Source organism: Gigantopelta aegis, chromosome 4 (genome assembly GCF_016097555.1).
Source record: "Gigantopelta aegis isolate Gae_Host chromosome 4, Gae_host_genome, whole genome shotgun sequence".
NCBI lineage: Eukaryota > Metazoa > Mollusca > Gastropoda > Neomphalida > Peltospiridae > Gigantopelta > Gigantopelta aegis.
The window spans coordinates 96,431,408-96,452,447 of NC_054702.1; the positions used below are offsets into that span (position 1 = coordinate 96,431,408).

General features: G+C 38.9%; 2 protein-coding genes across 2 annotated transcripts in view; both read right to left on the reverse strand.

The window, feature by feature from the left end:
• Positions 1–508: 508 nt before the first annotated feature.
• LOC121370092 (probable ATP-dependent helicase PF08_0048) lies at positions 509–1,763 on the reverse strand. The gene is made up of 2 exons (XM_041495193.1): positions 1,740–1,763; positions 509–1,294 (listed from the first exon to the last, which is right to left on the reverse strand). The coding sequence occupies exons 1-2, from the start codon at positions 1,761–1,763 to the stop codon at positions 509–511; spliced, it is 810 nt and encodes a 269-aa protein (XP_041351127.1).
• A 330-nt stretch (positions 1,764–2,093) lies between these two features.
• LOC121371492 (nephrocystin-1-like) overlaps positions 2,094–21,040 on the reverse strand; it is a 41,443-nt gene continuing 22,496 nt past the window's right edge. The window contains exons 19-26 of the mRNA XM_041497422.1: positions 18,827–18,926; positions 17,770–17,882; positions 17,199–17,272; positions 16,730–16,774; positions 15,707–15,736; positions 5,114–5,230; positions 3,895–4,053; positions 2,094–3,470 (exon numbers count right to left, since the gene is read on the reverse strand). Of these exons, the coding sequence (XP_041353356.1) occupies positions 3,450–3,470; positions 3,895–4,053; positions 5,114–5,230; positions 15,707–15,736; positions 16,730–16,774; positions 17,199–17,272; positions 17,770–17,882; positions 18,827–18,926 (659 nt within the window). The 3' untranslated portion in view covers positions 2,094–3,449. The remainder of the gene's footprint in view (positions 3,471–3,894; positions 4,054–5,113; positions 5,231–15,706; positions 15,737–16,729; positions 16,775–17,198; positions 17,273–17,769; positions 17,883–18,826; positions 18,927–21,040) is intronic.

Sequence of the window (21,040 nt, forward strand, 5' to 3'; positions counted from 1 at the left end):
ACATGGACTCTGGTGTGAAACCGTATCCTTAACTTTATTATTTGATGTTACTTCGAACGACAACCTAAGCTCTAGTTTAAGCCAAAATGGAACCTAAAATCCTTCATAAATATTTGATGTCCTAGCTTCATAGATAATATATTAATATTTATTTTTTTGTAATAATTTGGTTTAAATAGATTGTTTTTAATATAGTATAGAAAGGCACACATGCATCGGTTCTGGAAACCAGGCCCTGTGCTTACAAAGTTTAAAAATCTAGATTCTCGGCTTCAATAGTCTCGTTTATAAAAGAAGTATGAAAGTTTGGAGCCTTTGCCAGCTACCACCCTCACCCTTAAAGTGAATTGGAGATAACTGGTAGCTGCTATAGTTCCAAACAAAATTGTAGTACCTTTTTTTACAGGTACCCTATATATGTTTCAAGCACAAGTCTATTTGACAGTGGTACTAGATGAAATAAAATTGCAGACTTGTGCATGATTTGTGCTTGTGGTTCTCTGACCCATTAGTTTACGTCTTGTCTGGTGGTAGAATTAATTTTTATGACAAGTTGCTGATTATTCTGTCTCAAAAGAAAATTGCTTTCAATGTAGTGTGGCGCGATGTCCTGGGAAGGTGACTTGGAATCATTTTCATTGTAGTGTGGCGCGATGTCCTGGGAAGGTGACTTGGAATCATTTTCAATGTAGTGTGGCGCGATGTCCTGGGAAGGTGACTTGGAATCATTTTCAATGTAGTGTGGCGCGATGTCCTGGGAAGGTGACTTGGAATCGTTTTCATTGTAGTGTGGCGCGATGTCCTGGGAAGGTGACTTGGAATCATTTTCAATGTAGTGTGGCGCGATGTCCTGGGAAGGTGACATGGAATCGTTTTCAATGTAGTGTGGCGCGATGTCCTGGGAAGGCAACTTGGAATCATTTTCAATGTAGTGTGGCGCGATGTCCTGGGAAGGTGACTTGGAATCCTTTTCACTGTAGTGTGGCGTGATGTCCTGGGAAGGTGACTTGGAATCCTTTTCAATGTAGTGTGGCGCGATGTCCTGGGAAGGTGACTTGGAATAATTTTCATTGTAGTGTGGCGCGATGTCCTGGGAAGGTGACTTGGAATCGTTTTCAATGTAGTGTGGCGCGATGTCCTGGGAAGGCAACTTGGAATCATTTCCATTGTAGTGTGGCGCGATGTCCTGGGAAGGTGACTTGGAATCATTTTCATTGTAGTGTGGCGCGATGTCCTGAGAAGGTGATTTGGAATCATTTTCATTGTAGTGTGGCGCGATGTCCTGGGAAGGTGACTTTGAATCATTTTCCCCAAATCGTTAAGAGACTTATTTCAAGAACACTAATACAGTATATCATGTTTGAACTTGACTCTGTACTGTAGATCCTGAAATTAACGCGTCACTAAATTAATGCGAGTGACGGTGGGCAGATTAAAATGCTACATGAAATTAATGTGAGTGGCCTCCATATGAAATATTACTTTCTTAATAACACAAGTCTGTGTACCTTTCGGTTAAATCAGAGTTACAAGGGTCTTCAATCAGATCAACTCACTAACACATCAATTAACCTGTTTCTCATGTGCTGTTGTGTAGTGGCCTGAGCGTAATAAATTTCTGATATGTTCTGTTTAGTCCCTAGTGTTCCTAGTGAGATTAACTCAAAGCATATGTTTGTAGCAATCATTTACCTAACCTATAGTTACCTAAATCTGGTTAAACATTAGCATACATGTACCATTAATCGTGTCAGCTTTTGCATGACTATTGGACATTTAGTCTGTCTTGCCTACAATGAATTGTGCTCCAGTTGTTTTATAAATGTATTAGAATTTTAATCTTTCTTTGTTTTAATAGCGTGTGACACATAACTTGCTGGACTATTGCCGGACAAAACATAGAAATAAATGTGTCATATTATTAATTCGCATTAATATTATGATCATATTAATTTCAGAATCTACAGTATTTGGTGATAACAAAACACTTTATATAACTGGACCTCAATGAAAATAACTGGCATAAAACCCTCACTGGACTTAATTTTCAGTTTTGAAAGTACCTGAAAGAATGACAAATAACAATACATATAAAAAATAAATATATATTTAATAAATGTATATATCCGTTATCTAGTTTGCAAGATAGATTATGATAAAATTAACAGTTTGCATTTGTACAAACTGAAGCACAATATTGTGCATAACTAAAATGTCCCTTGTCATACAGTAGATCACTCAAATGCTATGCTTACAATAAACTGATGAAATATCTCTCACTTTAATCACTCAACTCAATTTCCGCTTATGTTCTATTTTAAAATCACAAATCTGCCAAAGCCAGATCAAGAGACCATACACAGTTTGCACCCAGGAAGGTAGATGTGTATGCATGGGTAGGTCTTTAAAAGCCTGCGTACCTTCTTTCTGAGTATTTCAGTAAGTTTTACTGGATTTCACTTTCAACAATTATAAAAAAGAAATATTCTTTCCATAAACAGAGATGTTAGCCCACCACTGATGTTGGACCGAATGGCCAGTCAGAATTCACTGTTGCACCATTGTCAGTTAATAAGCAACAGAATTTCAGTAGTCATCACTGACTAGCCACCATTCAGAGGCTCTGAAATGGCCCTGTAGACTAATGATGAAGCTACTAATGGCTCATCATGAACATACTATCAGACTATTATAAAAATAAAAATAATAATAAAAAAATAAGTGTATCTAATCTGTACATATATATATAAGCCAGTGGTTACTAAATCTTCAACAAAATGACAGTTTTTCACCAGTTAGTATTGAGTGGGGATATTGTAGTGGTTTTTCACACTCTTTCACCCCTAAATTTCTTGACTATATTATCCATTTGACTAAGTATATGCGTCCAATCTGGTCTAGAAAGGGTTAATATTGTAGCAGCAATAAATGGCTGAAAAAGGTACATCAAGTGCATAATTATGATATGGTTGAATAACAGGATGCCTTGTACACATTGCAAGCACAACTGTACCTGGTACGCTCATACAAGTTCAGAAATCAAATTACATAAAGTACTGGTCAGTTGAAACAACATGTTACGACAAGTCATCAATGACAGGCATGGCAGTAACTAATGCTCTATTTAAAGTTAGAGGAACTTTGAGTGTTGACCTATAAAGAAATTAATAATAATAGCTAATGTCCATCTTTGAACCTGAGATCAGTCTGTCTGCTAGAGACAACAGCTGTTCCTAATTTAACAAATAGTTACTGTAGAAAATAAAACAGTCGATAATAGTTTCCTGCATTAATAAATGCATAAATAAATAAATAAGTGGTAATGAGAAATGAAGAGTGATGAGTCATGTCATACACCTCTTCTGAACACACACAATGTGTAATCCAAGTGACATGTGGACGGTTGGATGGTTGGATGGTTGGATGGTTGGTTGGATGGTGATCTTCTGTTAGCCCTCAACTGATGCTGTCTACAAATATAAAGAACAAATGTTCTATTTATAAATGTGAGTTTGATGTAGATACTATTAAAGGAGATTTATCAAATGTGTAAACTGGAAAACATACCACAAGATCCACACCTTACAATAGAACAAGTTGTATTTTTATTTTACAATGTTTACAAAAATAAATGATGAAAATATCTCCTAGTCCTTAATTAATTTTGTGTGTATATATATATACAAAAGTATTTGGAAATAAAATTCATTTTGAGTTGTATAAAGACAGATGCACAGAGAGAAGAAAAACAGATAGGGACAAAGGGAAACTGCGACATAAAGAGACAGAGACAGAGAGACAAATGAACTAAACTATTAACTCATTGTGAATGGAAAATATGTTATGTGGGCGAGAGTTTATTGAAGTTTACCCAACTGACCACCAACTACTTACATGTGTGTGTTTGAGCATACAGTGAGCCCCCACAACATTGAAAGAAACTTCCTTGATGTTGAATGGTGTGAAGACCATTTCTGATGAAAGAAGAGCTGCCAAGGCACTCTTTCGATCACGTTTGATTTGGTCGAAGTGACAAATCTGCTCATGTCGTTTCTGAAAATAAAATAAAAACTTTTTTAACATAGGCATCAGAAGTTTTGAGATCAGTCATACACACATGTCGTTTGTACAATGTAGATTCAAACATTCAAGCTGCTGATCTTAGGCAGTGTCATATATTTTGAGCAATACAGGTTTTTTACATTAAACTTTACATATGACTTACATTTTACTTAAACATGTTAATTACTCAACATATGCTTCTGATCATTCTTGGTTTGTGGTAACTCAAAATTAATTTTATACAAAACAAGAGAAGGGCCATAACAGAAAATATAACATATTTTACCCTTAAACAATCTGCACATCGAGGATACCGAATCATTTCAAACAGTTCACTAAATATAACATATTTTACCCTTAAACAATCTGCACATCGAGGAATGATACCGAATCATTTCAAACAGTTCACTAAATATAACATATTTTACCCTTAAACAATCTGCACATCGAGGATACCGAATCATTTCAAACAGTTCCCTAAATATAACATATTTTACCCTTAAACAATCTGCACATCGAGGATACCGAATCATTTCAAACAGTTCACTAAATATAACATATTTTACCCTTAAACAATCTGCACATCGAGGATACCGAATCATTTCAAACAGTTCACTAAATATAACATATTTTACCCTCATTTCAAACAGTTCCCTAAATATAACATATTTTACCCTTAAACAATCTGCACATCGAGGATACCGAATCATTTCAAACAGTTCACTAAATACTTTGGACAAATGAATGCGAGTACACATCATGAAAAAAAAAGACAAGTCTAACTTCATATGGCTCTGCTACAACAGGTGGTGGAGGCCACAAGCACATTTTGTTCATGAATGGATGGATGGATAGATGCACGAATGGACAGATGGATGGATCAGACAGACAGATGGATGGATGACTTGAGACAAGAAAAGTAAAGACAAGCCTAACATTGGATGCTCACTTTGAAGATTAATGGTAGTGAAACTGTTTTCTGAAAGTATCTCTTTTATGTATAAATTTTTTTATATAAATAAAATGAATGTTGAATCATCATTTTATTTACCTGTTCTGTGTCTGTATCTCCAGTCTTGTATTTAGGCAGTAAGACGGTGTGGACCACTGGATACACACTCTCCATGAAGACTTGCTTAAACAGATTCTTCATAAACTCTTCATCCCTCTGCAACATAAAGTACTGGTACAATAAACTGAACACTGTAGGCCTCACACGGGTAAAAATATTTAAAATGTTAGGTATCCAGAAATATGTGCCCATTATTTTAACCTAGGTAACCTACTGTTTGATTACATTAATAACATTTGCATAACTGGAGAGAACTGGTGAGTTGGCTGACCGTAACACACTTTCACTGTGGTTCTGTTCTCTACTGATGATCCAAATGTCTAAAAGTCAGTTCCAGAAACATTTCAGGCCTCTGAACATTTTGAGAATGATTGTTTTATTTACGCAAATCTAGTTTTGTGTTCAAGCATTAAATTTAGGACACCATTTACATGGTTATAGGTTATGCAAAACAAAATGGGTTCCCCGAATTTGTTTTTGCATAACCTATAAATGGGTTATGCCAATTTTCAATTTTTAGAAGCCTGTTTTTGGAATACGGTACATGAAAAAGGTTCTGTTGATCCTGAAGTTTTCAACTTATAATTTAAGGATTTACTTTACTAAAGATTCACCACATAACCAATTTGCAGTTTGCATAATTTAAAGTTGTGTAACCATCACACTAACAGAACCAAAGTTTGTGTGAAATACTGTAGCCTGTCTTAGAATAACTTGCCCTATCTGGTATTCATGTCATCCTGAGTATGTTTTGCAAATAACTTGCTAATACTGGTCTTCCCACTGCGTCACCTGATACACATGCTAAAGAGGAATAGTTGTTTTATTAAACATTGGAGAAAACTTGAGTGTTTTCTCTTTTATAGATACATTACCTGTCCTCAAACAAGTGCACCTCCCCCCCACGCAAGTGGTCTGGTCCGAACATCCCAACAGCCAATGGGATGGCCTAAATTCTTCTACTGCATACTGCTCTCTAGTTCCGGTCACATGACTGTAACTTCCTTCTTTTTCCCTGAGCACATCGCACGGAGAACAGGAAGCGGGGAGGCCCGGGCGGGATGAATCTTGAGGACAGGTAATGTATCTATAAAAGAGAAAACACTCAAGTTTTCTCCATTTCTATAGACATTACCTGTCCTCAAACAAGTGCAGCATTCAACAGATGGTGGTGGGTGCCGAGATCCGTAGATGCTTGTGAAAACTCCCCAACCGGAAACAGGCTGACTAGTGGAAGAATAAGGCCAACCTTGGTAAGCCCTCATCCTAGGGATGCCCGTCACAGACCAATGCAGGTGATGTTAGTAACAACAACCAGAATGGTGGCATCCGTCAGCAGTGGCAGGTACGGCTCCTAGAACACATGGACCAGGAGACGGAAGCCACATCTCATGCTGGTTCTGACAGGGTGGGAAGACGTAGCCACCAGGGATGCAGGTGTTAGGTAACCCTCACGTATTGAAGTGTTATAGTTTTTCAATAACAAGCGACAACCTAATGAGGTGCATCCGTCAGAACATTGAACAAAACAAGACCCCCGAGTGTTTTCTGTCTAGTACATCAAAGATCTGTTAGTCCAATAACGACAACCAATAACCACATGCAGTGCAGGGTAAAGGTTATCGAGACAAAAGTTCCGGCACCAGTACGTGAACTGTGCAAAAGAACAAAAGTCTAAGCAATCCTCATCTGTTGATTCGATGGACATCTCGGTATGCAGCCCAGAATCAGACAGACATCAACGGCGACGAGGATGGCTTGTATTCAACAGAGTCTGTGCAACAACCGGACCCAGATGATGGAACCCCTCAACGTCTTCTGTGGAGACATCCCTCAGATAATAGTTGGCGAAGATGGAGTCCGTAGCCCAGAACCAACCAGTGATAATGTGCTGAATGGGTGTGTTGCAGTGCAGGGACATCGTGGCAGCCAAGGCACGGAGTTCATGTGGATTAGAAGCAGACGGAGCAGGTAAACCCTCCTTCTGATAGGCGGTCAGGATAGAAGACCGGATCCAGGTGGCCACCGTGTTCTTGGTAAGATCCCTCAACCGACTCTGGTTACAGGAAAGGAAAAGTCTTTTGCGATGTTGTCGAAAAGATCTGGTCCTCTCGATGTACTGGTGCAGGGCTCTGACAGGGCACAACGCCAAGTCCTCAACGTCCGCCGGACCAACAATAGAGGAGAGGGCCTGCACAACATACGAACGAGGCGCTTGGTCTGGTAACTGATTCTTTGCAACAAAGTTCATGAGTAACCCCAAGTTGACTGCACGCCGATCTCGGTGAAAAAACGTACCAAGTCTACATCAAGAGCATGGAGTTCTGAGACACGGACAGCCGTGGCAAAACCGAGTAAAAAACACCGTCTTCCGCGTCAAGTCTTGCAGGGAAGAGGATTCGATCGGCTTATAAGGTGCGGTCGATAACGCTCGTAACACCAGATTCAGGTCCCATCTTGGTGGCCGAAACCGGTGTACTTGATCTTCAAGGCGAAAACCCTTTGATCATCTTATGGATCTCAGGAATACCCGATAACTTCGTTCCAGTAGTGACATCACGAACAGTAGTGATGACCGAAACGTACCCAGCGATGGTAGAACCCCTTCAATCGTAAAGTGGTCCGCAGATACAGCAAAAAAACCCAGCAAGACGAGGTATTTGAATCGTCTGAGGGTTGAGGTTTTTTTTGCCGGACACACCATCGGTGAAGACAAAGCCATCTGACGTTGTAAGCCGCAGTAGTAGATGATCTGTGCGCTTTCAAAATGGCCGCCGTAGACTGTGAAGAAAAAACCTTTCTTCCTCAAACTCCACGCGTGCAGTTGGACAACTGCGGATGTGGATGGTATAGTCTTGACGTGGGATGCAGCAACAGATGATCCCAGTCTGGCAGCGATAAAGGATGTGGATCGGCAAGACGTATTAGATCTGGATACCACATCCTGGATGGCCACATCGGAGCAATGAGTAACAGGCGACAATGGTACAGCTGAAACCTCTGAAGCACCCTTGGAAGGAGGATTGGTGGAGGAAAAGCGTATGCGTCCATCTGTTCCCAGTTTATGGCCAATGCGTCGAGATCCAGAGCTTCGGGATCTGGCACCGGAGACACGTAAACCCTCAGCTGATGGGTTGAATCGTGTGGCGAAAGGATCGATGTTTGATGTGCAAAGTCTGTCGCACACCCATCGAAACGCTTCGGGATGGAGCATCCATTCCGTCGGATGTGGAGACAACGGCCGAGACAGTGTGTCGACTAGTACATTGGAAACCCCTGGAATATGGCGAGCCCGAAGTTACAACGGAATCTCGTCAACCAGCTTGTAGAGACGATAAGTCAACTGCAGCAGACTGCTGGAGTGGGTTCCGCCCCGACGGTTGATATAAGCCACTGCGGTGGTACTGTCTGTGGCTACCATGAGAGAGGCGCCTGACGGCATCTCTCGCCAATGAAGGATGACGTAACTGCCAACATCTCCAACAGGCTGATGTGTAGATCGGCTTCATCTGTAAACCACAGCCACCAACAGGGACTGGACTGCAAGGCGACTGGTAACCCGATCAGCAAATCTGCGTTATTATACTGTAAAAAAAGCATGGATTCAGAAACAGACTGGATACCGCGACCTCTAAGCGTCAATGTTGCGCCAACGTCAAAATTACTCTTGCAATGATACATCATGAAACAGTAATAGAGTGATTCAGGAATCAAGACATCGGAAACAGCGACCCCGTGATACAGGCAAGAGCCAAGACAGCGTAGCAACTCGCTACGCTACATGCCCGATATACCTGGAAGTGAAGCAACGCAAAACAACAACCGGCTAAAATCCACGGTCGTCACACCACCCGGTGCGAAACAGCAGCAGAGACCATCTAGACAGCATCGGTCACGAACTCTGGCGGTAACAACAGTGAACGTCAGTGAGTTGATAAGCCGCAATGATCCCTGTACCACGCGATGGCAACTGGATAACTTCCGGAACCAGCGGAAGTAGCGACTGTCTTGCATCGCCACCGGATATAGAGAACGATCTGCCGAATGTCGTTGAACCTTCCTCAAACATCGGTGCACGGGATCTCAACACAAGTGACCGGACCAGTAGACTGTCTTCGTCACCAACCCGGAACGCTTGTAACGACGAACCCCTTCACAGCAAAGAGACATATGTAGACCTCAGGTCTGCCAAGATTACCGGCTTGTGCTGAAAGTCGAGAATGGATCGCTTCAGGCAAGTCGGTTGACGATAGTGTGCAATCGTAGTGCACATTGACGTCACGGAAGATATAAGGTAGACCAACATCAAAGTCGACGGCTGGAACAAGGCATATCCTCTGGCATCCTGCACATGAGGAGTTATGGTCGCCATGTACATGTACGCTGAACTGAAGCCATTGACAGGACGTGCCAATCTGTAAGTTCCAGGAAGACGTCTGGTCCCGCCGGAAACAGCATCATCCAAAGACGGCGCCACACCGTTGAAGGATAGATCGAAGACGGGAGACAATCAGTCACAGCCATGTGGGTCACTGCGTCCGGATCTTCTATAACGGAAGGTGCCGACGCATCATCTGGAAAATCAGTCAGTACCCTGGCACAGGCACTTCGATCCAATGTACTGGCTGCAATCGGAAACACGGACCGTGGACGGTCCCGTCAGGAGCCGGTGTAAACCCTGAACGCCGAATCAGCTTCCGACTGGTGTGGACTCTTTCTTTCGTCTGGTCCCGCCGGAAACAGCGTCATCCAAAGCCGGCGCCACACCATTGAAGGATAGGTTGAAGCCGGGAGACAATCAGTCACAGCCATGTGGGCCACTGCGTCCGGATCTTCTATAACGGAAGGTGCCGACGCATCATCTGGAAATCAGTCAGTAACCTGGCACAGGCACTTCGATCCAATGTACTGGCTGCAATCAGAAACACGGACCGTGGACGGTCCCGTCAGGAGCCGGTGTAACCCTGGACGCTGCACCACTTCGATCGATCACGGGACCACTTCGATCGATCACGGGACGAGGGTACCGAACGGTGAGCCGATGACGCAGCAATCTTCCAGTTCGTTACAGGGCTCCGTCTGCTTGCTGGAACAACGATCCGCAAGGGCCGGTTACTGGTAGCCGTGTAAACCGACGGGGGCCTGTGGCAGCCAACGATCAAATGCCGACATCTGCCGGTGGAACCTCCGTGGCGATCATCGAAACCGGACCCTTCTTGGCTGAAACAGGTGGATGGGCCAGCGGTGGTAGCATATCAGATATGACAGCCAGACAATCCCTCAGTGACAGGTGGTCCGCCGCATCCAGATCTTCCAGCACCGCAAGAACCGATACATCATCAGAAAGTCACGTAGCACCCCGTGAACAAGCCAGTCGCTCTGGTCATGGCCCGATGGAGATACCGGAGAACCGGACCGTGGGCGGTCCCCCGCGGATGACCACATCGTCGTTGGATGTGGCAAGGACGGCAACATGTCGTAGACAGCCGCCAAGCAATCCCTCATAGGCATATGGTCCGCCGAGTCGGGTTCTTCAATGACAGATGCCGCAGGCGCTTCATCACCAAGTCTCGTAGAACTCGAGCACAGGTCAATCGATGTACCGTAATGGAAGCCGCCGGTTAACCGGACCGTAGATGGTACCGTCTAGCCCTCGGAGGCCTTGGAAGCCACATCAATTGAAGGTTGGCGCTGACGATCTGTGGAACCCGTAGGGAGCCATACAGGTCATGTGGAACGGCTACGGTCCCGGCTCCGATGCGCCGAAGAGGACTTCCCCGCCGAAGATCGGTGAGCCTTGGAATCCGTGGAGCGTCTATCTGAATGAACCGGCTTCTTAGAGGGCTGCGTAGAGACCGCAGGCCTGTCATCCGAAGTCTTAGGTATCGGTGGAGCTGAAGAAGCCGCACCCCCTGAAGAGGGGACTGGAACCGGACCTGACCCCGAACCCGCCGGTTTGGGTAAGGTCGCCATTGACGCCATTGTTTCTTCCAGCATGGTCGGTAGAATTGAACGTAACACTTCCGCCACGGAGTCAGCAATCGAAGGCGAAGATTCCACCTTCTTGGTCCTCGAAGATTCCACCTTCTTGGTCCTCGCTGACACCACCTTCAGGTAAGCCGCGAACTCGACATCAGACAAGCCCGCACAAAGGTCGCATCTAGAAGTGAGGCCACACGAACACGACAACCTGGACATAAGTCGTGTGGGTCGCCGCCGGCACTAACTTCTTGCAGCGTAACACGCTCGAACTAGTCGCCTGAACATTATCAGATATGATAATAGTAATTTTTCAATCTGTGAAAAGAAAGAAAAACCAACCATAACACAAATACAAAGTCGGTAAATAAAGACGCCATTTTGCAAATGGCGTCCGACACGACAACGGGCGATATAACAACATTTCATGTAATTAAACGCTTGGAAAGTCAAGCGAAATACGCGAAAAGAACATACGAAAGCTAATGAAAACGAAGGTGAAAAACATTTCACCCAAACACGAATACAAAACCAAAGGTCTTATAAAAAAGTTGACTCCAACAGAGCCAAGCAAAAGGACGTCCAGACCCTTTAGCGAAGAGAAAAAGAAGGAAGTTACAGTCATGTGACCGGAACTAGAGAGCAGTATGCAGTAGAAGAATTTAGGCCATCCCATTGGCTGTTGGGATGTTCGGACCAGACCACTTGCGTGGGGGGGAGGTGCACTTGTTTGAGGACAGGTAATGTCTATAGAAAAATATATTGTTTAATCAGTAGCTATCAAGTGGCGAATTTAACTATTGAGTGTGAAAAAAACTAAACCTTGAATGTGAACAACTTGATGTGCTGCTACTAATACAAACAAAATAGCTAAAATAAAAACAACATAATATTAAAATTAAGGAAGGATACGGTTGTAAAAAGGCATCCCAGAATATTGTTTAGGTGTCAAACTATATAGTGAATATGAAACTGTACCCAATTACAAAAGCTATAGAAATGATTAGCTGCATCATGGCATTCAAACACTTCAAATGTTACGGAGTCTTACACTTAATTATAGTAGTTGTACACTACAAACAACCTATCCATGGGAAATTAATCTATTCAATGACATGATCACACATTATGTATAATTGCTTTTACATGAGAAAAACAACCTGTTACCCCCATATATGCAGCTTCTTTTGATGAGCAGGGGTAAGACCTAGCCCAGTGGTAAGACACTTGCATGATGCTTAATTGATCTTGGATTGATTCTTGATAGTGGGCCCTTTGGGCTATTTCTCATTCTAGCAATTACTCCACAACTGGTGTAACAAAAGATGTGGTATGTACTGTCCTGTCTGTGGGATGGTGCATATAAAAGATCACTTGCTGCTGATCAAAAAGAGGTAGCCTACAGAGTGGCACAAGCATGTTTCTTCTCATTATCTGTGTGATCCTTCACCATATGTCTGATGCCATATAACTAAATAAAACTACCTCCATCCCTCCCTCCCTTTCGCTCTCTCTCTCTATCTCTCTCTATCTCTCTCTCTCTCTCTCTATCTCTCTCTCCCTCCCTCCCATCCCTCAATCCTACAATGTCATATTTGTATTTTATACAGCTATTTAGTGTTTTTTGGTTAGCATATAACAGCAATTTGGTAACACATGACTTTAATATCTTCATTTCCGTCAATCCATTCACAGAATTATGTTATGCAGGGTGTTTTTAGGATGGGGTTGGTTATTCATGCAACAACAAAACATATTAAGAACAATCATTCAAAAGTGTTAGAAGACTGATTTGTGCAGCACTCTTTGACAAGGACAGATTAATCACAGAGACTTCACATATAAACTTGTCTACATGTAACCTACCGGTCTTGGTGGCATCGTGGTTAGGCCATCGGTCTACAGGCTGGTACGTACTGGGTTCGGATCCCAGTCGAGGCATGGGATTTTTTAATCCAGATACCGACTCCAAACCCTGAATGAGGGCTCCGCAAGGCTCAGTGGGTAGGTGTAAACCACTTGCACCGACCAGTGATCCATAACTGGTTCAACAAAGGCCATGGTTTGTGCTATCCTGCCTGTGGGAAGGGCAAATAAAAGATCCCTTGCTGCCTGTCATAAAAGAGTAGCCTATGTGGCGATAGCGGGTTTCCTCTAAAAAACAGTGTCAGAATGACCATATGTTTGACGTCCAATAGGTGATGATAAGATAGAAAAATCAATGTGCTCGAGTGGCGTCGTTAAATAAAACAAACTTTACATGTAACCTTTTAAGAAGTCAGAGAAACTTGAGGTAATCTATTACATTTTGTAAACTCTTTTTCTTTTTCTAGTGCACAAAACTGTTAAATAATGTATTATCTAGATGGTGCAAATAAAATGTAAATGAAACTGAATAAAAATTCCTGCTTATTAATTCAATTAAAATGTTTGTGTGGTTTTAACAAATATTAATTATTTATGTATTAGTGCAGTCATGCAAAACCTTTAAAAAGATCATTTTAAAACATGCATAAATTACTAATACTCACTCCCTCCTACAAAATAAAATACGAAAGCAAACATTAAAATAAGCCAACCAAACTCATAAATTGTGAACTATAAGCAAGTATTGTTTATGATTATGTGAATTCTTTTTGATTATTCATGAAAATGTTTCTCCAAATACGGCCAGCTATGAATATGACTATCCATAATTATATTAATGAATATGTTTATAGTGTATTTCTAAGACCAGATTTTTCTACCGATAGTATACAGGTATGAATATAACTGTATGTACATACTCTCATGTATCCTTGAACAAAGGGACAGTCTTTTCAAACCTATGCTTTTAAACTCAGGCCCACAGGAACTGGGAGGGGGAGGGGGACTACATGAGCCCCCAAAACTTACACTTTTAAAAAAGTCCTATATATAAACTAAAATGATTTGCTTTCGCCCCACCCCCCTATTATAGCATGTAACCCCCTCCTACTTCACATACTGTTCCTACCGGCCTGCAACTCCATGATGGTCATTTGGTTTTTAAATTTTTAATGTCCGCATGAGATGTGCATTCAAACTATGATTGTGTCATTTTCTTTCTATCTACAAGGGAGAAAGAATAATTAATTGGAACCCATCCCATAACAACATTCACCAATATTCGTTACTTTTCGACTGTATGTAGTAACAGCTACATGTATAAAATATGAAAGTACACCCATTTTAAATAATCAGCCATTCCAGTTTTAAGCAGCACTACATTTACAACATGGCCAAATATAATGACACTGAAGAATAGTATCAACAATTCAACAACAGTAACATTATGTACTCATGCAAACAAATACATGTACATTCCACAAGTTCCAAAAATACTGAGATGATCCAAAAATTTAAATTCAATACAGATATAGATAAACAGGCATGGAACATGGGTTTATTCAAATAGTTTTCTACAAGTTCTATAGAAATGGATGGAGATATACAGGCTTAAAACTAATGACATGCATGCCATATGTGATGTTAGCAGTAAACTTTGTCTACCCACAGTATTGATGATAATAAAATATCAATTTAAATAAAACCTTTAGAATATTTTTTAAACATGATTTCTTTTGTGAGTAAATTCTGTATTAGTATATTTATTTTTTTATATATCAAACTGTCTTCACATCAAAATGTTCAAATCAAGGTGACAATTTGCTACACTGATTCAAAAAGTCTCTCACCACTTCAAACAGGTGTCAAGTAATGAGTATATTTGTAAATAAAATATTTGTTTTTTACCCAGATGGGTGTGGGAGATTTGGTCTTAAAAGGTGAACTGTTGTTTCTTTCTGTCTACATTCAATAAAAACAAAACCATGAGAATGTAAAAACAAAATTGAGTCAGAGGTCGCAAACATGTTCTGTTGTCACCATTATGCATTCTAACTGTGTGAAGATTTAACTTAAATAGAAAATCAATTCATAAATATTTATATTTTAACTTTAAATGTTAACCAAACCTTAACATTTATAAATGGAATAAAAGTTGTAAATAATATTTCAAAAATATATTTAAACTGTTGACCCCCAAAAAATGAAAAATGAGTGTAATCTTTATAATAAGTAAACATTAATAACTAAAACTAATAATATTTAGAATTAAAACTTTAATAACTAAAATACCTATATAATCATAATCTGAGGAAAGGAAGGCCAAAATAAATCAAGTTTATTGACTTTAATTCAGTGTTGAATAGGACCACTTTTAAGAAGTACAAATAAAAATTCCTATATTTTTTAACCTATTTGAAAACTTTTCCTATTGAAAACAATTTAAAACCTATGTATGTTTGAACCTGTTTGATAAATGTTCAAAAGGAACACAAGTTAATCAGAAACAACAACCAATTTTAATAAGTATACATGAATATTAAAATAATTTCAATATGTTCAAAATTTTCAAAAGAAAAACAATTAAACAAGAGAAATATAAACTGTAAACCTTTAAATAGAATAACATGCAGTCAATGATAGCTACAACATGAGCACCGATGTCACAACATGCTGATGACAACAGTGAATATGTAGCAAAATCATAAACAGAATGAAACACATTACCAATCGACTGTAGGAGGAAAAAAATGAAGGCTGTAATACATAAAACAATCAAGAATGATTTTGTTAATTCAAAACAAACTAATATTAAGTTGTATTCACACAATAGCAAATGCATGCCTTTAGGTAGCACTGAGATGTTAGATTTAAGGGTTGCATTCATACAAAAAAAATATAAAGGGTCGAATTTACAAAACCTGTTTTTGACTTACATGTGTGTAACTATGTGTATTTACAATGCTTAAACACCTGTTTTTGACTTACATGTGTGTAACTATGTGTATTTACAATGCTTAAACACCTGTTTTTGACTTACATGTGTGTAACTATGTGTATTTACAATGCTTAAACACCGGCGTTTAAGAAAAACAGACCTCGTAAATTCTGCTCAAAATGTTTTTGAGGTACAGGCAACTTGAACTGCCTTTACAACATGCCTAGTGGAGGGCAGCTGCTGCCAAAAAATAGAAAATGTGCCCTGTTTTGGTTAAAAAGAGCCACTAGGTGTGGCCCTCAATTCGTTCACTTCATCATCATTCCATCATTATCATCATCATTATCAGAAAATACATCTTGAGTTTCACCTTTCCAATTCATATTGCTATTTCATTGACACAATCTGTTAGCAATATCTAAATATGGAGTAGATAATTCAGTTTTAACATTGTATGGGTGGTGGACTTGTACACAGAATCATTACCATCATGATGGTACCACACAAACTATACTGTTTTCCAGAATAGCAAAATATTCAGAGATCGAAATTAGCTGAAATTCCTGCTAGATATTTGGTCCGACAACCTACAAATGCTGCCAGCTGAAATCAAAACCCTGCTGGACCAAACATGATTATATATTATAATCACAAAACATAAAAGAAATAAACTTATGCGTGAGTATAAATGCAAAATAGCTGCCGGTCCTATGGGACCATAACTGAAAACATCTTCCGGTCAATGGTGATGTTACATCAGTATTTTGACCACTCATATTAATTATACGGCAGAAGAAATTTAATAGTTTTACCTTTTGAGATCTTTCAACAGTTTTCAACCGCTCAATCCATGCATCCTAAAAAAAAATGTCAAAATAGAGTTTATTAAATTCTTTGTTTCAGACAATAACATATACAATGGAATTACTTAACGAATAGAATAAAACTGACTTTCACGTAATATGAGATTAACTACTGCACATTAACAAAGCCAGAAGTGACCATTGAACACTCAGACTAAGCCCACAGGAGATGTTCATATATTTTAGAAAAACTGTCTAATTGTTATCTAAAATACATGTAATTTAAATCAATCCAAGTGATACATTTAAATTGGTTTTGTATTAAACGGTTTAGGCATTAAACTACTTTAATACTGGCATATCTCCTTCTCTATACAGAACCTGGTTTCTGACACCCAGTGATTCAACCAGTTTGATATCAGCATGCTCATTATTCTACAGCTGCAAAAAACTAAACAAATGAATTATAGTTTCTTACTCGTAACACTTTCATCAAGTCTGGCTGATCCGCAACGTTGGGAAAGTTTGCCAAAAGCGGACTATGAACCAGTTCTGAAACACAAAACATTAGGCTATGTAAAGCACTCACTTGATACACAGTCGGTCTAGGATCGATCCCATCAGTTAGGCTATTTCTCATTCCAACCAGTGCACCACAACTGGTATATTAAAGACAGTGGTATGTGCTATCCTGTCCGTGGGATGGTGCATATAAAAGATCCCTTGCTATTAATGTAAAAATGTACTGTTTTTCCTTTCTAAGACTATATGTCGAAAATACCAAATGTTTGACGTCTAATAGCCGAAGATAAATATATAAATGTGTTCTAGTGGAGCCATTAAACAAAACAAACTTTTAACTTCAACTTGGGTTATTCCATCAAAATCCATAAAAATAAGCACAATATAGCTAAAGAATAGAATAGAATAGATGTTTAACGACACCCCAGCATGAAAAATACATATAGCTAAAGAAGCACTGTAAATGCTGATATATCCTAGACAAGCTAACGCATGGTGGATATGAAATCTGACAGAGAGTGTTTCACCTGTGGAATCGAGATCAATTCGGTCTCTGAGCAGCACATCGGCCATGATCTGCCTGAAGTAGCTGTAAAATGGCAGCAGGGCCACGTTGCCCACCAGTATGTCTGGTAGAGAGCTGTAGAAGACAGAAAACATCGTTAGTACAGGCCTCGGAGAATTCAATATTTGCATAAACCATTTATCAGTTACACAAAAATAAATTCAGGTAACCCATTTTCTTTTTGCATAACCCATTATGTCCATGTAAATAATGTTCTAAATTTAATGTACAAACGGAATATAGGTTACACTAAATTAGATTTGTGTGAATGGCTTGAGAACAAAATGATCGTTCTCAAACATTTTAGAGGTCTGTAGTACTGTGGTCAGCCTACAAACTAAAACAACATGAGAAACAGTCAAGCTGTTGAATACTTCAAGAAGAAAAGTTATTTGTGACTCAACATGACTTCAATTTATGAAAACTTTGTTTTTCAGGGTATGACTCACAGGGGCATAGCATGGTCTGGACCTATGGGTGGGGTCGAAGATGAACCAAGCAGATCCTTTTGTCTACACTTTCCCTGGACTCATTATATGAATAGCCTAATATTGAACTGTAAAAAAATACTTTTAGGCTCAGTGGGGGGGGTTTGTCAAAACCCACCAAACCCCCACCCCAGCCTTCATATATGGTTCAATCATTTAAAGAAGACATGTTTCTTGTTTAACTTAACACATTAATGGGTTCACAAACATTGCTATCAACCAAATTCCATGACTTTACATGACTTTTTTAAGGCATTTGTATGACTTTTTAAGAATTTTAAAGGTTTTTTTTTTTTAAATCAACATAATCTAAAGTGTTGGTGCAAATTGTTAAAGTGACAGACTCTAGTTTTTAAACGCTACGGCATATTTTTTACTATTAGAGCCATTTTTTATAATTGAAATCAGACATTACATACATTTTATTGTTTAGATTATCCATTTCCATACAATTCATGTAAAGGTAGTGTCAGCCATATCAACCTACTTAAATGTAAAAGATTCTTATCTTTATTAAACTTAACAACTTACTCAAGCTGTGCTTTCTGCTCTGTTTTTGGTAATGAAATTCGCACAACCAGTCGAGGCTGTTTGTTTCCAGATATTAGAGACACAAAAGCATTTGTGCTTGCTGAAAAACAGAAAATCAAACTGTTACTTATTTCGAATATACCAGTAATAGTGTTAGCAATTACCAAACATTTATATTTCAATCTAAAAATGTAATGAACAGAAACAGCTGTGGATGCATAAATAAGTTAAATTAAGCATTTAGTATATACTGACAGAGAGAAATAAAGGAACACATGTTACTGGAGACCAAATTTAATTGACTACTTAGAATAGTTATGACTGTATAAAATACAGATGTAATACGGGATTGAATAGGACTGACTGCCAGTAACACTGTTAATGTCCTCATACTGTGGGTGAGGCTTTTGCTGTTACTATTAAATTTTATGTGTTCCATTATTTCTTTCCATTAGTACATTTGTTTGTTATTGGTTTGTTTTGCTTTTATTTTTATTATGCATAATATTGTTTAGGGTTTTTTGTATCATTATTAATTTGTGTAATATTGTTTTGGAAACAATTCAGTTAAGCAAACAATTACTAAAACCTAAAATTAAAATTATTAATGGGTGTATACTACCAAATCAAATCCCATAGACGACAATAGTAATATATGTGGCTAAAACTCCTACCTGCAACGTATCAACCGACATAAACGCCACGGATATAAATACTACCACCCCTTACACTTAAAGTGAATCAGAAAAAAATGGGGGTCAAGCTGCTCGTTTCTGAGATAACGGGTAGCGTCTATGACTACCCTAGTTTCACACAAAATTCGAGTACTGTTTTTTTACAGGTACCCCATACATGTTTCAAGCACAAGGCTAATTGACACATTGGTACTAGATGAAATAAAATTGCAAATTTTTTTTACCCAGATGAAACTATTATTTTTTACAACCAACACACTCACATTTATAACCAATCACAGGACTTGTGGTCTTCACTTCTCTATCAAAAGTTGGGTGCACCTCGAACTCTGACCCAGCCGGAAGTTATTTGGTTTAGTACTACCTATACTGATAACATACATTTTTCAAAAAGTGTCCAGCTATGTGTCTTTATGACAACCAGGATCTGGTGTATTCTGACATAAACTGACAACCTCACTGAAACTGTTGTTTCTACAGTGCAACCTAATATAATGTACACCTAAAAAAGCATATATATATATTGCATATAGTTTTGTACAAATGCAATATGTCATATTAAACAACAAAATGTTTTAAAATAAAACTCCTGAAGATATTTACTTTCAGTTGGGTGTGTGTACTCAGGTATATATGTAGAGACAACAAAGATAGTCAGAGTACCTCTACCCCTTTAAAGAATTCCATTAAAACACATGCACTTGATTGACCCCTAGATTATGAAGACATTAACAGGCACATCAAAGAAATATCAGTATTAAAAAAATACACTGTCAGAGGAAGGAAACACAAACATGACTGTACCTGTATGAAGTAATGACTTAATGTCCTGAACATTAGTGTTGGGAGGAAATCCTGTATGCTGGGTGTGGGTGTCTTCAAGTTATCAGGTGTGGGAATTTCAAATCCATCAGCCATGCTGATTTTCATAATGAACCATCAAAACTATTGGCAGCCACCAATATTCCTGACTATATTTTATTTATAGCCTACTGTAGTTGGAGGTTTTAATAGTTGTGATATCTGGAATAATCATGCAGCTTTAACACATTTATTTTTGATTAATTACTGAAAAAAACTATTTTTAAATGACAAAATTACCCGAACATCTATTTTCTTGCATTATTTTCTAATCCGGATGAATGCAATATGTACATTAGATGTATTCCTACAATCTGTAATCCAGCATTTTATTTAGCTAGTAACATTAGGTAATACAGCTTTAACAATAAAATAAATTATCAACTTAATCCAAGGCAGATAATCAAATCTGAAAAAAATTGGTTCTGAATCTAGTATAAACTCAAAATGCTTTTCATGAGAGCTAACTAAGTGATTATTAAGAAAAAAAAATGATCTGGAGATCTAAGTATATGTTTAGCAACCTTATTGTTATGTACAAATAAGAAAAGAAGGCACAATAGTGACAACAAATTTAATTATGTTTTTGGTAAAGTTTTTCTTCAAATTTACTTTAAATTTTGCATAAAACTACAACTTTGTCTAAAATATAACTTAG